The sequence below is a fragment of the Littorina saxatilis genome, linkage group LG2, assembly GCF_037325665.1.
Source record: "Littorina saxatilis isolate snail1 linkage group LG2, US_GU_Lsax_2.0, whole genome shotgun sequence".
Taxonomy (NCBI): Eukaryota; Metazoa; Mollusca; class Gastropoda; order Littorinimorpha; family Littorinidae; genus Littorina; species Littorina saxatilis.
Window position 1 is genome coordinate 53,592,763 of NC_090246.1, and position 18,939 is coordinate 53,611,701.

General features: G+C 40.2%; 2 protein-coding genes across 3 annotated transcripts in view; both read left to right on the forward strand.

Annotated features, from left to right (window-relative positions):
* Positions 1-109: 109 nt before the first annotated feature.
* Positions 110-13,265, forward strand: LOC138959260 (COP9 signalosome complex subunit 3-like). Its single transcript, XM_070330662.1, has 13 exons — positions 110-208; positions 1,059-1,188; positions 1,713-1,825; positions 2,236-2,285; positions 2,829-2,921; positions 3,475-3,549; positions 3,763-3,867; positions 4,330-4,572; positions 7,279-7,350; positions 7,882-7,968; positions 8,970-9,083; positions 9,493-9,573; positions 11,488-13,265. The coding sequence occupies exons 1-13, from the start codon at positions 154-156 to the stop codon at positions 11,545-11,547; spliced, it is 1,278 nt and encodes a 425-aa protein (XP_070186763.1). The 5' UTR covers positions 110-153; the 3' UTR covers positions 11,548-13,265.
* A 1,196-nt stretch (positions 13,266-14,461) lies between these two features.
* LOC138959261 (mitochondrial Rho GTPase 1-like) overlaps positions 14,462-18,939 on the forward strand; it is a 34,882-nt gene continuing 30,404 nt past the window's right edge. For both annotated transcript variants that reach the window (XM_070330663.1, XM_070330664.1), the window contains exons 1-2: positions 14,462-15,003; positions 17,597-17,655. In XM_070330663.1, the coding sequence (XP_070186764.1) occupies positions 14,958-15,003; positions 17,597-17,655 (105 nt within the window). In that variant the 5' untranslated portion in view covers positions 14,462-14,957. The remainder of the gene's footprint in view (positions 15,004-17,596; positions 17,656-18,939) is intronic.

The following is an 18,939-nucleotide window of genomic DNA, read 5'->3' on the forward strand; positions in this document are numbered from 1 at the left end:
CTCCCCCCCAAAAAATAAAAAGTAAATATTTCCAGAGTGCAATTTACTTTTGAAAAAGGTCATAAGGGTTATTTATCATTGATGACTAAAGAAAGTACCGGACTTCCTGTTCTGTTCTTTTGTTAGCGTTCTCAGCGGCCTTCCACGATCAACATGGCGGCCAATCTAGAGCAGTTTGTGTCTAATGTGCAGACAATGTCCTCTTCTGGTAATTTCGAAAATATTTTGTCACAGTGGCTTCTTCTTCTTCTTCTTTTCGATCGCCGATCACACTTGGAGTCCAGATCTTGAGATATAATTAGTGGTCCTCTGCAGCGCAGCCACTGGCCCGTACAGCTTGTTGTGCAGGGACTCCGGCATTGGCCAGATTTCCTCTCTCAGCACCTGGTGGTTCCTGCAGTCTCGTAGGATGTGGGCCGTGGCCTGCTCTGCTTCCCCACAAGAACACATGGGGGAGGGCACAACATGCAGCTTCTTGTGGAGATGCTGGTTAAGTCTGTTGTGTCCCGTTCTCAGGCGGAAGATGACCACCTGCTGTGGTCTGGATAGCAGGTGGTAGCTGTCCTGTGGCTGGGGCGTCCTGTGCAGAGACTTAATGATGGTCTTCATCTCTGTCAGGCTCACAGGGTTGTTCTCTTGCTCATCTTCTGCACCCAGCTTTGCCATCCTGTCCGCCTCTTCGTTTCCCTGTACACCACAGTGGGAGGGGATCCATTGCAGTACTGTCCTCAGGCTTTTGATGTTGTGTAGAGCGTGTTCCAGCTGAGGCAGTTTGCTACTGGTCATTGCTTGTAGTACTGACAGAGCGTCAGTCAGGAAGACCACCTGGTTGTCATGGTTGGCTAAAATGTAACACTTTTGATCATGTTAACCAGTGTGCATTATTGTGATTTAACGGTCAGAGTATGGGTTAAATTATCTGTGAGCAGGATTTTACACCTCAAACTCCTCTGCTGTCAGTGCATTGTTGTGATTGTTATTTTCACAGAGTACAGACATGCCGTATATTATATACATGTATTTATTCCTAGTGATTTTGTATTCATTATTTGTTTCAGCATCCTTCACCAATATGGTGGAGTATGTGAGCAAGAGTATGGATGCCCTGGCCAAGAATCATGCACATATTGATACTGCCCTGGCCACTCTCAGCTACAGTGAACATTCAATTGGCGTACTGGCCCTCTTGTAAGTGAAAGTTTGTGTTGGTGTATAAAATGAACCCACGTGATTAGAAGACACTTGTGCCTAGGAAACAACAATATCCCAATTTAGCTCTGTGTGACGTTGACGTTCATGATGTGCAGGCCTCTAGCTTCCAAACAAATTGTTGGTGAATACGATTATTTACACCTTTTCACAAGAATTGAATAGTTTGCAGGTGGAAAATTATTGTTTCATCGTGTTGTTGCATGGCCCTCTCACAGCAAGCAATATAAAAGCCGGGAAATCATGTTGGTCACAATTTAAAGTAAACGATATTAATTATAGTTTGGGAAGCTCACATAAACTAAAAGTCAAAGTTTGTTTACATTAACTCATTATGTTAACTCGATCTTTATCAACATACAAACTCCCACAAATACACAAAACAACATAACTGAACATATTTTATCAAAAGTTAGCCAGCAAACATTTTTTCTATCTTAGACATGCAATATACTGTGAAACCTGCCTAGCTTATGTTAGCAATTTATGTTTTTTCTGTGCAGGGTTGTGAAACTGAGTGGTGCCCACATTCAAGATTTTGAAACTCTGTATGTTCAAGTACAGGAGTTTGTGTCTTCCTGCAGTGAGGAGCAGATAAAATTTGCGCCAGAGACTTGTAAGGGAACAGTTTAGTGTTTACATCCTGTTTTGCTGAGTGATAAAAAGACTGACATTATTCGTTATTACTGTTGGTTTTTTTTACCCCACTGCCGTTAGCTGGTTTTAAAGTTACATCATTGGTTGCTGAGCTACATTGTCATTGTCTGTTTTTGGTCTTGGTAGTGATTCAGATTGGTAAGGAGTAGAGAGTCACTTTTGTTTATAATATCTAAAACACACACACTCAAACAAACAAAGAACAACAGTAGCCAATCAGCCAGACAGACTAACAGACTGATTCGCAGATGCATGCATGCTTACACACACATCACAGACACACACACACACACACATATACCATTAAACATAAAATATGAAACAGATACTGAGATAGACAGAAATTAATGAAGCATCCCTGTTTTTCAGTTGCTGAGTTGTGCCATAAGTTCACCTTACAGTTGGTTGACAGAAAACAGGTTAGTATATATTTTTGTTCAAATAATATTGGAATTTATAATACTTGTATTCTTGCATGCAAATTTATTTGTAGGCCATGGCATAAATGATAATACTCAGGGAACAGTTCTGTTTTAGTGGGAAACATAAATCCTGTTTTATATCTTGAGGAGATAAGGTAAACGTAAGATTCAGTCAGGAAAGTGGCAGCTCACGGAATATTATAAACATGTTTAGAATTGCATTCATTGATTTATATTTTTTTAAAAAGACAAGAACACACAACAACTTGCTAGTCACACTGTGATAAGCAGTTGAAAACTAGATGTTTGCCTTCTTGCCTTTCTGTTCTTGCTTATTGTTCTCAACCTCATACATAGTCACAGTGTAAACTTGTGTTGATTCAGATTGGAGTTGTAAGGGAACAGAAGAAAATTACAGGTAATGATTCTGAAGAGAAAAAAAGCATGGTGGTTGAGATTTAGAGCTGTTTGACTAGAGAAACAGCAATGTGATAGAAGCTGGAGTTTAAACAATTTTCATATTTTTTACATCTGTTTCAGGCTCAGAGAGGTATTACCATTCTGTGCCAAGCCATCCGTAAAGTGCAAACACACCTGGCCCTTTTGACTTCCATTCATCCATGTCTTTGCCAGGTAACACTTCAGATATGTTGTGTATTCTTAGTTCTTTCTTTGGTTTTGAAGTTATTGTCAAAGTTTAATTTTTGGGGGGTCTTATACTGTATTACATACATGGAATGAAGGCACATGGGGTTGAGTGGGTTAGTTGGCCCTGTACTGTGGTCTCCCAGTAAAGTACACCTGTTGTCCACTGTTGTACTAATTTCACCAAAATATACCCATTATGGAAAATAAGGTCAAGTACATGCATGTATAGGGAGGGACCTTTAACTTGTCCCAAGAGTATACTGTCATTTTGTGTGACAGTGTAAATTATTATTCAAAAACAAATGGATGAACAAAGACTTGGCTGAGGGAAGTTCTTCTGATTTTGGTCCTATGATTTGATATGAAAGGTCCAGAAGTAAGTTTGTATGTTTATTATTAGATGTTTCTTGTCTCTTTGGGGTGCTTTCAAGAATATGATGCCATAATGCATGCCAATGTTACTTGTGATTTAAATGGATGGACTGAGAATTGGCTCATGCAACTTGTTTTGATTTTGGTCCAATGATTTGTCTTGCAGTTATGCCTCCTGGCCAAGAATTTCAAACCAGCTCTCAGCTTCTTGGATGTTGACATAACAGAGATCAGCCGAGAGGTTTGTCGGTTTAATTTTGTTAGCAGGCGTACCATCATCCGCTTGGTCGGGACATAGTTATTATAATACATTTGAATTTGGCAAACATTGTCTGTGACTTCGTGTGCTCATTGTGACAAGTTTTCAGTGTTTTTGACTAATACTTTTGTTAGACAGTGCTTAGAAATAGTTTTCAAACTTCTTGTGAGTGTAATCAAGAAACCTGTGTTGCAGAGTGGTCACTACGATGCCAAAGACTTCTTGCTATACTTCTACTACGGAGGCATGATCTACACGGCTTTGAAAAACTACAACAGAGCACTTTACTTTTTTGAAATGGTGAGTTTACCTTTTGTACATTATCATTCCAGGTTTTGTTGTTGTTGAATGTTCCATGTTATAAACTAGTACATTCCAGTACTGTATTGATTTGTCAGTAATTAAAAGTCTACAATTGTTGCCGAACTGCATTAGTTAAAGGGATGAAGGCTGAGAATAAGTAACCATGTTTTGTGTATTACTGTACTACAGTTATATGATATTTGTATGGTATGTTACAATTCACAGCAGATTTGCAAAAAAATTAATATTTCTACCTGTTCTGGTCAGCAATATTGTACCAGTAGCAATATTAAACTTTTTTTGTGACACATTGCAAAAATGTGTGTTGAGTTTCTTGTTGCCTTTTATTGACACCTTTGATCTTGGATTCCTGAAATTAACTCTCATATAAAATTATCACTTGTTAATGTTATTTTTTTTAAAAGATGGTAACATATTCTTGTCTTTTTTTTCTTGCAGGCTGTCACTACTCCAAGCATGGCAGTCAGCCACATCACACTGGAGTCCTACAAGAAGTTCATACTGGTGGCTCTGATAGTGCAAGGGAAGATTCCCACTCTGCCAAAGTATGCACCACAGGTTGTACCACGCTACATCAAGCCCCTGTGCCAGGCTTATCACGACCTTGCCACTGCTTACGGCAGTAACAATCCTGCTGATGTTCGAAGTGTCATCACCAAACACAATGACACTTTTGTTAGGGTGAGTAAAGACTTACTTTGTGGACGGCGTTTATGAAAAATAGGGAGTGTAAGAGGGCATAATGAACTTGATCCCAGAACAGGGGCACAGGGGAAGAAGAGGAGTACCATATTTTGGTGACTGTAAGGCACAACTTTTTTCCTCAGCTTTGACCCCTACACCCTATTGATCGGTATCGCCTTGTGTATGACTAAAGAAGAGAACACATGTACTCACACTGCTGCAGAAAGAATGATAAAACTCCCTCTAAAGGATATGCTAGTTCCTTTGGCTTACACCCAATACATCGGAAGATCCCAGGGTCTTGATTTTTCTAATTTGTACGTACAAAGGCCCTTAAATGGGATATATATATATATATATATATATATATATACAGTGGAACCCCTCACAACGACCCCCCTCTCTAAGGACTACCCCGCCACAACGACCCTTTTTTTTTTTAACCGATGTGTTTCCTTATATAGTTGTCACCAGTGTAGCGACCACCCCGCTCTAACGTCTAAGGACCGACCTAACAGCTTGTGTAACGACTTTGTCAGACAAAGCCAAGACTCAGTCAGCGTAACGCATCACTGACAAACCGGTTATAACCAGTTATAACCGTCTTGCGTAAGCAAAGGCACTAATTAACCGCTGAGAGGTGTGATGGTTGGGTGGGCTGAGTAAACATCACAAACCAATCATCGAGAAAACAAACTCACGTGACCAACACACACCGTTCAATTCAGTCAGAATAGACGGTCTTTGGACAGAAGAGCAGTGGAGATCGACATGGCGTCTACAAAGAAAAGAAAATATTTAACTCTCGAAAATCGAGTGAATGTTGTGAACAGACACAAAAAGGGAGAAACTGCCATCGCGATTGCAAAAAGTCTTGATGTTGGAAAATCGCAAATTCAAAGAATTATCCAACTCCAAGAAAACATTCTGAAAAAGGTGGGGAAGTGGTGACAAGGCAGTGAACGCACTCACCATGCACTGACATCATACGAAAGCAGCCACACAAACACAGCACAGAGGCAGAGGCAGGTGTGCAGATGCTTTGTGAGAATAAGCGTTGAAAACCAGTTTGAATAAAAAAAACCAGCAGATAGAGCCGCATGTCATAATCATTCTTCTTGTCTGGCTTTATTGACTGCATGCCGATCTTGTGGCAGTGACTTTTCACTCTTCAGTCGGACTGTACACAAACCGCTCTCACTCTCCCTCACTGACTACCCTAAGCCCTGACAACTGATCCTTGGAAATTGTTTGGAAGAGTACACCTCTCTATTTCTCTCCAATGCTCTTCCTGCTGACTTCAGTGACACCGGACACCCCACTGAGTTTAGCCAGCTACCACCCCCCCCTCTCTCTCCCCCCAGCCATGTACTGTTTGGTGCTGTGGCCAGAGAGGTGTCACCGGCTAATTGAGGCCAGCTGCACTGTTCACTCAGAGCAAAACTAGTTGACTGTGTCTAACTTTTGACAAAGCAACACAACTGAAGGGTTCACAGATTAGGTAACCGACTCACTGGTCAAGGCTGCAAGGAAACAAGAGTATCTTGTCAATGAAAGAGGTTACACACAGATACGCGATGCTGAGAACGGTGGCCGATTTTTCACTCTCTTTCTCGGAGGGCCTTCATCATTGCAGGGACTGCTGTAAAGAAATGCTTGCTCAGAAACTAACTCGTTTTGCATTGAAACATGCACCAGAACTGGTGGACACCATCGACAATGTCAAACATGAAATCGAAGCAGTTTGCTTGAGGAAACGGTCGTCAGCAACTCAAACTTCTCTGTTTTCTTTTTGAGTCACTTGAGAAAAAGTGACTCTATGTAATCGGTCAGTGTTAGTCTGTCCGGCCGGCCGTCCGGCCGGCCGTCCGTAGACACCACCTTAACGTTGGACTTTTCTCGGAAACTATCAAAGCGATCGGGCTCATATTTTGTTTAGTCGTGACCTCCAATGACCTCTACACTTTAACGATGGTTTCGTTGACCTTTGACCTTTTTCAAGGTCACAGGTCAGCGTCAAAGGAAAAATTAGACATTTTATATCTTTGACAAAGTTCATCGGATGTGATTGAAACTTTGTAGGATTATTCTTTACATCAAAGTATTTACATCTGTAGCCTTTTACGAACGTTATCAGAAAAACAAGGGAGATAACTAGCCTTTTCTGTTCGGCAACACACAACTTAACGTTGGGCTTTTCTCGGAAACTATAAAAGTGACCGGGCTCAAATTTTATGTGAACGTGACTCATTGTGTTGTGAATAGCAATTTCTTCCTGTCCATCTGATGCCTCATATAATATTCAGAACTGCGAAAGTGACTCGATCGAGCGTTTGCTCTTCTTTTTTTAAGAAAATCTGAGGTGACTTTCTTTGTGGCCCCGCCCCCTCCCTCTGTAAGGACCCCCCTCCATAAGGACCGATTTTTGTCAACATTTTCAAGGTCGCTAGAGAGGGGTTCCACTGTATATATATATATATATATATATATATATATATATGTGAAAGGGAGAAGGGTTGTCTTATGAAAATTGGGTTAAAAGTGTTTTTCTTTTTGTGTGTATGTCTGCACGTGGTGTGTGCAAGCATGTAGGCATGTAAGTTTGTGTTGTTTTATCTTGGTACCATGTATGTGTGTGCGTTGAAGTTTGCTTGTTTGTTTTTTGAATCAGTACCCTTGATGTGTTTTGTTGTTTATCTCCAGGATAATAACATGGGTCTAGTGAAGCAGTGTGAAACAGCACTGTACAAGAAAAACATCCAGAGGCTCACCAAGGTAAGCTAGCAAAACCTGTACAGTTAGAGAGTGAATGAAACTTGCTTTGTTTCGATGAATGCAGACATCAGTACATGGTTCCCTGACATTTGTTGAAAGGAACGAGGAAGCAGCTGGTGAAGGTGTGTCTTGTCACCATGATAATGCTAGTGCTTTTGATATTGATTGCCTTCTGGTTTCTGTGATACGTACCAGTACCTGCTGTGTTCATTTCTGCTGTATATGGTGTCGATAAATGGCATAAGTTTTCAATGGACGTTGTTTTGTTTGCTTTCCCTTGTTTCTATAAAAACACTGAGGTAGGCCTGTAATGTCACATGTAGCTTGCCTCAGTGTTTCTATGGAAAAACAAGGAAAAGCAACTCTTCCACACCCCATGAAAACCTGACAGTTATATCTGGAATTCCTCTTTGTTCATGTACTTGTCTGCTCTATGAAGATGCCCTGAATTTTGTCAGTGCACAGACTTTCGGTAAATTTTTGTCTGCACAGGTGACCATACATTTTAGGGGTCTTGTTTTCTATTTGCAGACATTCCTGACATTATCTCTGGCAGACATGGCCAACAGGGTACAACTGACAGGTTCCAGAGAAGCAGAAAAATATGTTCTTCATATGGTGAGTTCTTCCGATCATTTACTTGAGTTCTCTCTTCACTGGTGCTGAATGTTTGAAGGTTGTGCTGTAGGTATGTCCATCTATATTTAGTATACACTTTACAAAATAAACACAGGAAAAAGACAGCTTGAAATTATGCTCACTTGCGCAGGAAAAGGTTATCTCACCGTTGATGCTGGTTTTTCTTTTTATAAGTGCAAACTTTGTTTTCTTTGCTAAATCCCAAAAAGGAGGTCAGTTTATCACAGAATTAAAACAGTCGAACTTGTCTTAAATGACCACTCCAGGGATCAACTAAATGTGGTCCTAATGAATCAGATTTTATTTATAGATAAGGCTGTCACTACAGAAAGGTTGATGATATAAAACAAAATGCGTCAGGGTAGCCAGGTTGTTGTTATGCAGAGGTGGTTGCCAAGGCTGATTTGACTGTAATCTGAACATTAACCCTTACACTGGTGCAATTTTGTAACACATGTTACATAGCCACTGGTGATTTAACTGAGAGAAAAAAAAAAGAAAAACGGTCATATAGGTTTTCGCATCCATGGGAGGTAATAGGAACTGACCAAGACTGAGCCAGTAGTGCGACATATGTTGTGACTACCAGGTGACAGTATACGTAAAGTAGCGCGACAACCAGCCCAAGGGTTAAAATGATTGCTGGTGAGACGCACAATGTTACAAACAAAAGAGATCCATACTCACTATGACAAAAACAAAACAGAAGTGAAATGTTCTCCTTTGGACACTTCTTCGTGACTAACAAGAGACATAGACAATACAGAACAAAATGCAAAACAGAAACAAACCAAAAAGAACAAAAGAGAGGGAATGGTTGAACCAAAAAAGTAGAGGGAAACAACTCTAAAGAAGAAGAAAATATGCGAGGGAAGGAATTTTAGAATTTAATGTAAGCATGTTGCAATCTGTGTATAGGTTTACTATTCACAGCTATGTTTTGCTTGCGTGTTTGACTTTATATATTCATGTATTTACAGATTGAAGATGGAGAAATATATGCAACAATCAACCAGAAGGATGGAATGGTCCGCTTTCATGACAACCCTGAGAAATACAACAGCGCGGCTATGCTTTTAGAACTCGACAAAGAGGTGTGTGTATGTGCATGCGTGTGTTTATTCACAGATCTGCCAACAGCGTAGAATGTTACGTTTTAAGACAAATTGCTATGCTGTTACGCCAAGCTTAGAATTGCTACGCTCAACAAATAATCACCAGCAGTTTGCTCTTTTTTGTGAGTGCTGGTACTCATTTCTGCTGCTCATCCCATGTTCTGGTCAGAATTTGTGTCATTAAACATTGTCCACACTGAAAGTGGCACTGCAGACACTCTTTATTGGCCATGTTGTTTCTTTTTTCTGAATAAACTTTTTAAAAATATATATTCTTGCGCAAACCTTTCAAAGAAGTTTGTGACACAGTGCTCAGTTGCTAGTTAGATAAAGACCAATAAGTAAGAATACAAAAGGTATTAATCAATTCTACTGTATTCGTTTCCAGATGCAGAAATGTATTCGAATGGATGAAAAGATCAAGGAAATGGATAGAGAAATTGCTGTCAACCCACAGTATGTTCAAAAGGTGAGTTGTTCATTGCGAAAAACTTTAGAACTAAACCACTATGATGATCAATGGACAAGGCAGCTCACTTTCTAGGTGGGGAAAAATGAAGATAAGGGTTCGCCTGGTGTGAAAAATGTGAGTACAGTCAAGTACATTTGAACTCTTCTTTTAGTACATGTACCTGAAAAAATCTTAAAAAACAGGTCTAAACAAAGAGAAAGTATTAAAATGGATTCTGTCTAAAGAGGTTATGAACAGATCTCAAAAAGCTAGGTCTTGAAAAGGGAGGAGTCTTAAATGGAGGGGGGGGGGGGGGGGGGTGTCCTAAAAGGGGTGTTCCACTGTATTTATGTTTATGGTCATACACCCATTGAATCTGAGCAGACAGCATCCATCCAGCTGGGTCAAGCTGCAATGTCTTTAAAAGTTAGGAACATGTGGGGGGGGGGGGGGGGGGGGGGGATTTAGTATTTGAATTTTTGACTCACATGCGAAGCAAAAGTGAGTCTATGTACTCACCCGAGTCGTCCGTCCGTCCGTCCCCCCCGTCCGTCCGGACGGAAAACTTTAACGTTGGATATTTCTTGGACACTATTCAGTCTATCAGTACCAAATTTGGCAAGATGGTGTATGATGACAAGGCCCCAAAAAACATACATAGCATCTTGACCTTGCTTCAAGGTCAAGGTCGCAGGGGCCATAAATGTTGTCTAAAAAACAGCTATTTTTCCCATTTTCTCTGAAGTTTTTGAGATTCAATACCTCACCTATATATGATATATAGGGCAAAGTAAGCCCCATCTTTTGATACCAGTTTGGTTTACCTTGCTTCAAGGTCAAGGTCACAGGAGCTCTTCAAAGTTGGATTGTATACATATTTTGAAGTGACCTTGACCCTGAACTATGGAAGATAACTGTTTCAAACTTAAAAATTATGTGGGGCACATGTTATGCTTTCATCATGAGACACATTTGGTCACATATGATCAAGGTCAAGGTCACTTTGACCCTTATGAAATGTGACCAAAATAAGGTAGTGAACCACTAAAAGTGACCATATCTCATGGTAGAAAGAGCCAATAAGCACCATTGTACTTCCTGTGTCTTGAATTTTTGTGTTGCATGACCTTGGATGACCTTGACCTTGGGTCAAGGTCACATGTATTTTGGTAGGAAAAATGTGTAAAATATTGTTTTTCTCAGTTTTATTGTAAAATTATTCTGAAAGAAAGATCAAGGTCTGTTCAGCATGTGAGTCGTGTGGGCTTTGCCCTTCTTGTTTACACATATGTTGAGTTTCTCGCGGTTTGATTTTAAGATGTTTGCTACACAATGAGAGCTATAGTTATAGTTATCAAAGTTTTTGACCTTTTTTCACTTGGTAGCAGCATATCGCACACCTCTTACCAAGACAGTGACTCAGCCAAAGAGTGGTTTTTGCCAGTTTAAATAGCTGATCAGTTCTAAACAAAACAAAACAAAACAAAAAAGGTTTGTTATTTGAGCATTTATAACAGACAAAACAAATCATTCACTTGCAGTCTTTGAAGTGAACTGGCAAACACATACAAATGATTCAATGAACAAGAAATGGACTCTAAATTTGATCAGTTCTAAGCTGTTCACTCAGTAATTTCCAGGGTGATCACCATCTGGCAGCAGGCAACAGTCAGAAACAGTCCAGTGCCACTCCTGGGAGGAATCTGATGAAGCTTCGCTCTCAGGATGAAGATACGATTCCCAGCAGTACCAGGGCAGAAATGAATAGGATTAAAGTCAGTGATACAATGTCATGGTCTGATGAGGAAGACATGGATAACGGTCCTAACTACATGATTCCATAGATAAGGAATACTGTTAAATTCCTCTCCTTTTTGAGAGCAGTAAAGACTGCCTTGTTCCTCCTGTGAATGACGTGTAATGTTATTGCAGGTGAGCGGTATTCACGACGAAGACATGCCAGCTTCCACCAGCAAGGGTCAAGGATTCTGAATTGCGTTTGTCACCATTGTCCTTAGTTCACTTGTAGTTTCCTTTTGATAGCGCCAAACACTGATTGGTTCCTTGTGTTCTGCTGTTTAATGGACAACTCAAAGATAACATTACCAGCAGGCAGAAGGATTGTGCATTTGAATATGTCGTGTTAAACTTGATGTTGATTTTCTGCTGTCATTAAGCTATGTTTATGAGTCTGTTGAGTAATTGCAGTTGCAGATATTTCTTCGGTAAGGGTTGTTTTTTCCTACGTAATTAGTTCATGTTGTTCACAATTTTGATTTTTGTTGTTGAGTACATGTACAGTGTATGGGATTTCAAAGTTTGAAGACTTGCAGAGATTGAAGACTGTATATATTTCATTACATTTTTGTATGAAATACATTATAGGTGGTACATGCATGTTTCTGTCTATGTGTGAATGATGTTCACTGCATTGAAAGTAATAGACAGGCTTTTACAGCCCCCCCCCCCCCCCCCCCACACACACACACACATTGATCACTTCTTGTTTTGTAAGAACTGGTGCTTTGATATTTGTGGAAGTTGAAAGCTAGTATCTCTTCTTTGCATTTTTTGTCTCTTTCTTCTAGTTCTAACGAAGTCTCTTTTTCTTGATACATTGCCTTTCAAACATGTATGCTGATGGTGTGTGTGAGAATTACACATTTTCAGAGCTAGTGTAAAACTGCTTTGGAAAATTAACAACAAGAACAACAACAACAAGAACAAGAACAAGAACAACAACAACAACAACAAACTTGATCATACCTCTGACTGCAATGTGGTGAAAATTGAAGTATTAAAGCCTCATCCATGAGAATAATAAGCACAGAAATTGTGTGCGCTTTGTTCTGTTCATGTATGGCAGCGAGCAATGGCAAGTCACAAGTAAAATATCTTCTTGTGTACATAGAGTTTTTTCTTCTTCTACCATTATCAAAAGTAGCTGTTTGTTCCTTTTCAAGTTGTTAATTAAAGTGTAATTTACAGATGTTTTAAGTGACTGATCAGTTTGAATGCTTTTGATGTCCCTGGAAGTATTTTTGCATAGAGCATTGAAAGCTTAGCACATGCCTGACATGGGGCTATTATTTTCACAAATGTCATAGCTTATGTTGCACACTAGTTGTGAAGGTTTGACCAACATTTGTACAACAAATTAAAAAAAACGCCATCTAACAAAAGTGGTTGATGATTGTTGATGTTTTAGTTGTGCTTTCTACACCTCATGCCAGTTAATTTTATCACAGACATTTGTGTACTATTCTTTCTTTGTTTAGAGTGGAAAAATTACTTGGACTAAAAGGATGTGTACAGTTCTGAATCTTGTGTGTCCATTTGCGAAGAAGCCGGGTGCTGACAATATATGAGGGAGGGAAGGTATGGGAAGAAAAGGGGAGGGGGATATAGAAGGAGGGGGATATAGAAGGAGGGGGTAAGATTCTGGGTTTTGTTTGACTGTGCTTGCTGTCATGGAACTTGGTTATGTGTTAAAATAAAAAATCAGCCTGAGTGTTGCAGTAACCAGGGAACTGAAGCAGTTTGTAGATACAGTAGTGGTTTTTGCACTTGGAGGGTAAACAGCTCTGACAGGAAAGTTAGTGCATATGTGTACTTATTAGCGTAGTTATGGTCATAACATCTTGAATGCAAAGCATATGGTTAAAAGATTGTTTTCTGTTCTGGAAAAATAAAGTGATATTTGCTTCGTATGTTCATGGGCTGTTTGTGATGAGAGGCCCCGTCAGTTGCTCTCTCTCTCTCTCTGTCTCTCTCTCTCTGTCACACACACACACACACAGAGACTCATGCCCTTGAGAGAGAAAACATATGCACTGCCTGGAGATAGTTGGACATACACAAACAGAACATATTTTGTAACGAACACTTATGGATTCTGTGTGTGTGTGTGTAATAGTTGCTTATATTGATGTGTTTTAATGTTGGATGTGTGTTCATCGTCAGCAAAAATTTAATTTTTCAATTTGAGATAATAAAAATATTTTATTGTATTGTATCGTTATGTATGCTAGATGACTACCAGGCATGGTAATTGAAAAAAGTAAAAAAGGCTGAAAATTTGTAAGTAATGGCAAAGTCGACGGCGCGAAGCGCCTAGCCCTGATAGGGAGGTTCGGGGGCATGTCCCCCCGGATTTTTTTTTTCTCCAAAGAACCCAATTGGTGCAATTTGGTGTCATCTAAACTCCAAGTTTGCCATTAAATTCAGTTTTTAGAACCATTTTTGCCTCCCCCATTTATTTTTTCGGCGGACACTTTTGCTTTTGCGGCGATTCGGCGGAAATTTGCCTTTCGGCAGACAATTCCCATGCCTGGACTACTACATTTACGATTGTAAATTGAACTAGAGATTGTCAAATATGCACACAAATACACACACACACATCGTAGAGATTTTTAAACACACAAACAAACACATACTGCTGTAGTGTGATATTATTCACTGCACTGAATCAAACACAAAAATCAACCACCTAGCATGAAGTACAAGTAAAGAGATGGTACGTGAGCACAAAATGACCCTTCGCATTCAGCAATTTGTCATGCACTGACCACAGGATTCTGCAGGACTCAGGTGTAAAGTCAACGGACGCCAGTACTAGTTTTTGTCATCATGAAGTTACAACCTGTAAGTGTAAGATAACATGGAGCGGCCGAGTTCGCGTTTTGTGCATGTGTAAAAGCGTTAGATTCTTCAGACTCATTTCGGGATTCACACCACACAGAGCTACCCTGCCACCACCCCCCTTCCCCATGGCGAAGCTTAGCCTCGAATGTTCAGCTACATGTAGTGCATTCAGACCAAAGACACCACAGTCATGCGAAGGTCGTCTGCTACTTTCGTAATTGTACCGGAAGAGCATGAAATGGCATGCGCTACCGGCAGGAAGTGGTGGTAGGTCAGACAAGTCGAGAGTAGAGCAAATAGATGAGACAAAATACGGGTTTTATTCAAACAAACACAAAACAACACTTTTACCAAATGGAAGATGGTGTCCTGAAGCACATACCATAAGCGTGGTGCTGAACAAGATCAAACCCAAGATTTGCCTCTGCAAATTCCAAGTGTGATGGCATGTGCGAAGCAACGTTATTCATCCCATGTTAGTTGTTACTTTCAGCAGCATGGTTTTCAAAAGTTGAAAACGAAGGATGAGGAGTCGGCTTTAATGTGAACAGCGTTTGTCCAGAATGTCATTGAGACTTTCGATAGCCTAACTTACTAGCATTGCGAAATATTTAACAAAAGAATGATCTGGTCATCAGTACACACCAGGAAATCATCGGCTTCTGCAACCGATGTGATTTGTCCTTGACGTCAGTGTTTCTGTGCTGTAACAACCAGAAGAACTTTCTGAGACCAGTTGAAGACACTGTGTCACCATGGGATCTATAAAGAAGGATGTGAGGATTCTCCTAGTCGGGGATGGTAAGGCCTACTCAATTAATGCTCTAATCAAGAAATGTTTTGCAGAACTGTTTTTGGCTCACGTAAGTGTAGCCTATGCGATGCTAACTTTTGTCTGTCTGTGCGTGCGTGCGTATGACATATGTATGTTACGCACGCATGCACGCGTATGTATGTATGTATGTCTGTGGAAGAAACTTTAACATTTGACTGAACACCGAAATACTAATTTTACCTGGTTATTATTCAAGCAACAGCTTCAAAGTATTGAAGCAATGATCAACATTTCGTCGGCACGTATGTAGTTAAAGTGTGTATCCAAAGAAAACGGGTGGTGGGGGGTTTTGGGGGGTAAAAACAGGTGACTGGTTTGTGTTGTGTGTGGTATGTAGACCAGGTCAGGGGTCAAGGTTAGGTCAGATCGCGTGAAGGATTGTGGTATAGATACAGTTATCACCGAGCTGCAGTTCGCCGATTCCGAGAAGACGATTTCACATTGTTCGGTTTCGTAGCTCCAGAAAGATAGATAAGGAAGATACCAAAGGAGATTTACTACAGGTTAATCTACACAGCGTGTTTCCAGTGTCTGCGTGAGGAAGCGCTGTCGAAAGCGCAGTGTCGATCTGTCCATCTGGCAGTCGTGTCCCAGTAAGTAGGCTACAGACAGACAGATCTAGATCTAGTGTCTCGCACTCTTGCACCGTGTCACCGCTATGCTTACTGTGTGTGCGTATGTGTGACGGAGTGATTGAGTTTGTGTTACTGTTTGTCGATTTCTTAGGTGAGCCTTGAAGGCTTCGCCTCTTGTTATTTATGGCTGTGGCTATATATCGACGTGTCTCTAGACTCGATGCTATATCCACGTCACTGACGTCATCGTACTCAAGGGACGCTACTCTCACCTTATATTTTCAGCTGTCAAATTTTAAAAGTCAAAATGCCCTTTTATTCTTAAATAACGAGTAAGACTCCATGAGTGGAATACAGGGTACAAAGTTCGATCAGCAGCACTTTGAATGGGAGGAGAGGCCGGAGTTTATGTGATAAAATGTAAACAAAGTCGGCTGCCGTCCTACCGTTGTGACCGCGGTGAAAATTGCAGGAGTGCATTTTTGTTGCAATCTCAGCTCTATCAACGAAATGCTTTGGAGAAAAGAAGAGTAGAGAAAGCTAGAAGAAAGGAAAGTTCAGAGGGGGGAAAAATAGGCCAGGCTCGAACCGGAGGTCTAACGGACTGTTTGACTATTCACTACCGTCTGAGCTACGGAGACAACATGTCCGTTAAAAATAGGGAAAAATAAGAATCTATATTTTGTGCGATACTCCTGATGACTGCTATCGATCTCGACGAACTTTTCGAAAGTTGCATACATATATATGAGTGCACGAAGGCTTTCAGTTTAGTTTGCAGGTTGTCAAGAGTTGATTGTTTCGTGGTAAAAACAAAATAGTGCTTGATAAGAATGCCAACGTGAGGCTTTTCGTGCGACGATGACGTCGGTGACGTGGATATCGCCTGGGGACTAGAGACTCGGACCCGTGGATATAGCCACAACCTTTACTTATGGGGGCATAGTTTTTCCACGTTCCAGTTCAGCTGTGTCGACTGGGATTCACACTATATATATTTTCAGTTTAAGTTCAATACAAACACATCATGATCTCCCAAACCCACTTTGTGGTTCAGAATGTCTTGTCAAGGTATAAATTTCGCACTGGCTTTACGCACTCAGACTCGAGTGTATACAAGATTCTGACCACTGTATACACTCCGGCGTTAACTTCTGGTGCAATAGGAACGCAAAGCAGTTGATAATAAGAGTACACAAAATTTTTTAAAAATCTGATGCTGCACAGCCTTTGTTGTAATGTAGATCTATAAATACATTCTCGGGGTGTACATAAAAGTTTAAAAGACCAGACACTGAACCGCATCAACACTCGGAGCGTCATTCGATGCCATTTTGCGAAGTAACGCTTCAGTTTCAATTCATGGTATCAAAGTACGCTAGGGACAAACAGACAAAAACAAACACGTACATAAAACTTCTACACGGCAGTTTATTGTCGGAGTTTGGAACACACTTGGAGTGTGTATCGACCTAGAAATGGCTGTATACCAAGTGAGTGTACATTATTGCCAGCCCTGTTTACACTTCGAAAAAGAGATGGCGGAAGTCAATACAGTGAATACAGGTCTCAGTTTAATTTTTCATTGGCTACTTCCTAACGACTTGTAAGGGGGCATTTCATTGGCTTAGAGTTGTAACAGAGCTTTTCATTGTCGGAGTGCATGCAGACCTATCGATTCTGTATACACTCGGAGTGTATCTTTTGCCTGTACATTTTCAGTATTCCAAGAGGCTGATTCAGTAACTGTGGAGTACATAGCATTAAATTACAAGTTAGTATCAGTGCGTGGAATTCTTACTATTGTAGTTTGTACTAATCTGAATATTCTTATGCAGATAATTATTGGGAAATTCTGTATATATATGTATTGATTTCATTGGTATTTAATGTCAAACAGTTAGTTATATGTCTGTAATTTAACTTTCAAAACCACAAATGAGTGATACTGCTAATGATGTGCATGTTTGCTTGTGTTTTGCAGCCCTTGTTGGCAAAACATCATTGATTCTCTCCCTTGTGAGTGAAGAGTTTGCAGAAGAGGTAAGTTATATTATACAACAACAAGTGCAACCACATTCATTCAGGTTATAAGACGTGAAGAAGCTGCCTGTATCCTGGCTGTTAAATGTTTCCTTGTGTGAGTGCTCGTTCATGCTTATAATATGAACATAACAGATTCAGACCTGTCAACCCCCTCCAAGGCCAACCTGTATTGTATATGACTAGAAACTGTATTCAAGGTAACAATCTCTTACACACCAACTTTTTTTTTTGAAATACAAAAACCAGTTTCAGGCCTGTTTACCCCCCAGAATCGCTCTCATGAATGAACTTGATTTTAAACAAGTTTCATCTAGTGATCTACGTGATGGAAAATAACCATGTTTGAACAATTTCTGAAAAATTAATAAAAACCAAAAATAACACAGTTGCCTCCCTTGTCCTGATGTAAATTATCAATAATTATTGACTCAAAACTTCAATTTAAATGAGAAAACAGTTTTCAGTAAGTTTCAATTGGTAACTTAATTTCAAAACGGCTCACTCTGGTGAAAAAGAAGGAGGTTTGGAAAATAGCATAGGCACTGTCAGGTCTATTTTTGAGTCACTTGAGAAAAAGTGACTCTATGTAATCGGTCAGTGTTAGTCTGTCCGGCCGGCCGTCCGGCCGTCCGTCCGTAGACACCACCTTAACGTTGGACTTTTCTCGGAAACTATCAAAGCGATCGGGCTCATATTTTGTTTAGTCGTGACCTCCAATGACCTCTACACTTTAACGATGGTTTCGTTGACCTTTGACCTTTTTCAAGGTCACAGGTCAGCGTCAAAGGAAAAATTAGACATTTTATATCTTTGACAAAGTTCATCGGATGTGATTGAAACTTTGTAGGATTATTCTTTACATCAAAGTATTTACATCTGTAGCCTTTTACGAACGTTATCAGAAAAACAAGGGAGATAACTAGCCTTTTCTGTTCGGCAACACACAACTTAACGTTGGGCTTTTCTCGGAAACTATAAAAGTGACCGGGCTCAAATTTTATGTGAACGTGACTCATTGTGTTGTGAATAGCAATTTCTTCCTGTCCATCTGATGCCTCATATAATATTCAGAACTGCGAAAGTGACTCGATCGAGCGTTTGCTCTTCTTGTTAGTACTCCAGCTCTGGTAATGAAGCTGGTGGTCTTATGGAGAGCCTCCACAGGTCCATGCAGGTTCTCATGAAGGGGCACCGGCCTGGTCCAGATCTCTCTCCTATTTTTAGTACTCATTTGCATAATCTCTCATACTGCTTTTCAATTCATCATTTCTGGAGTTAAAT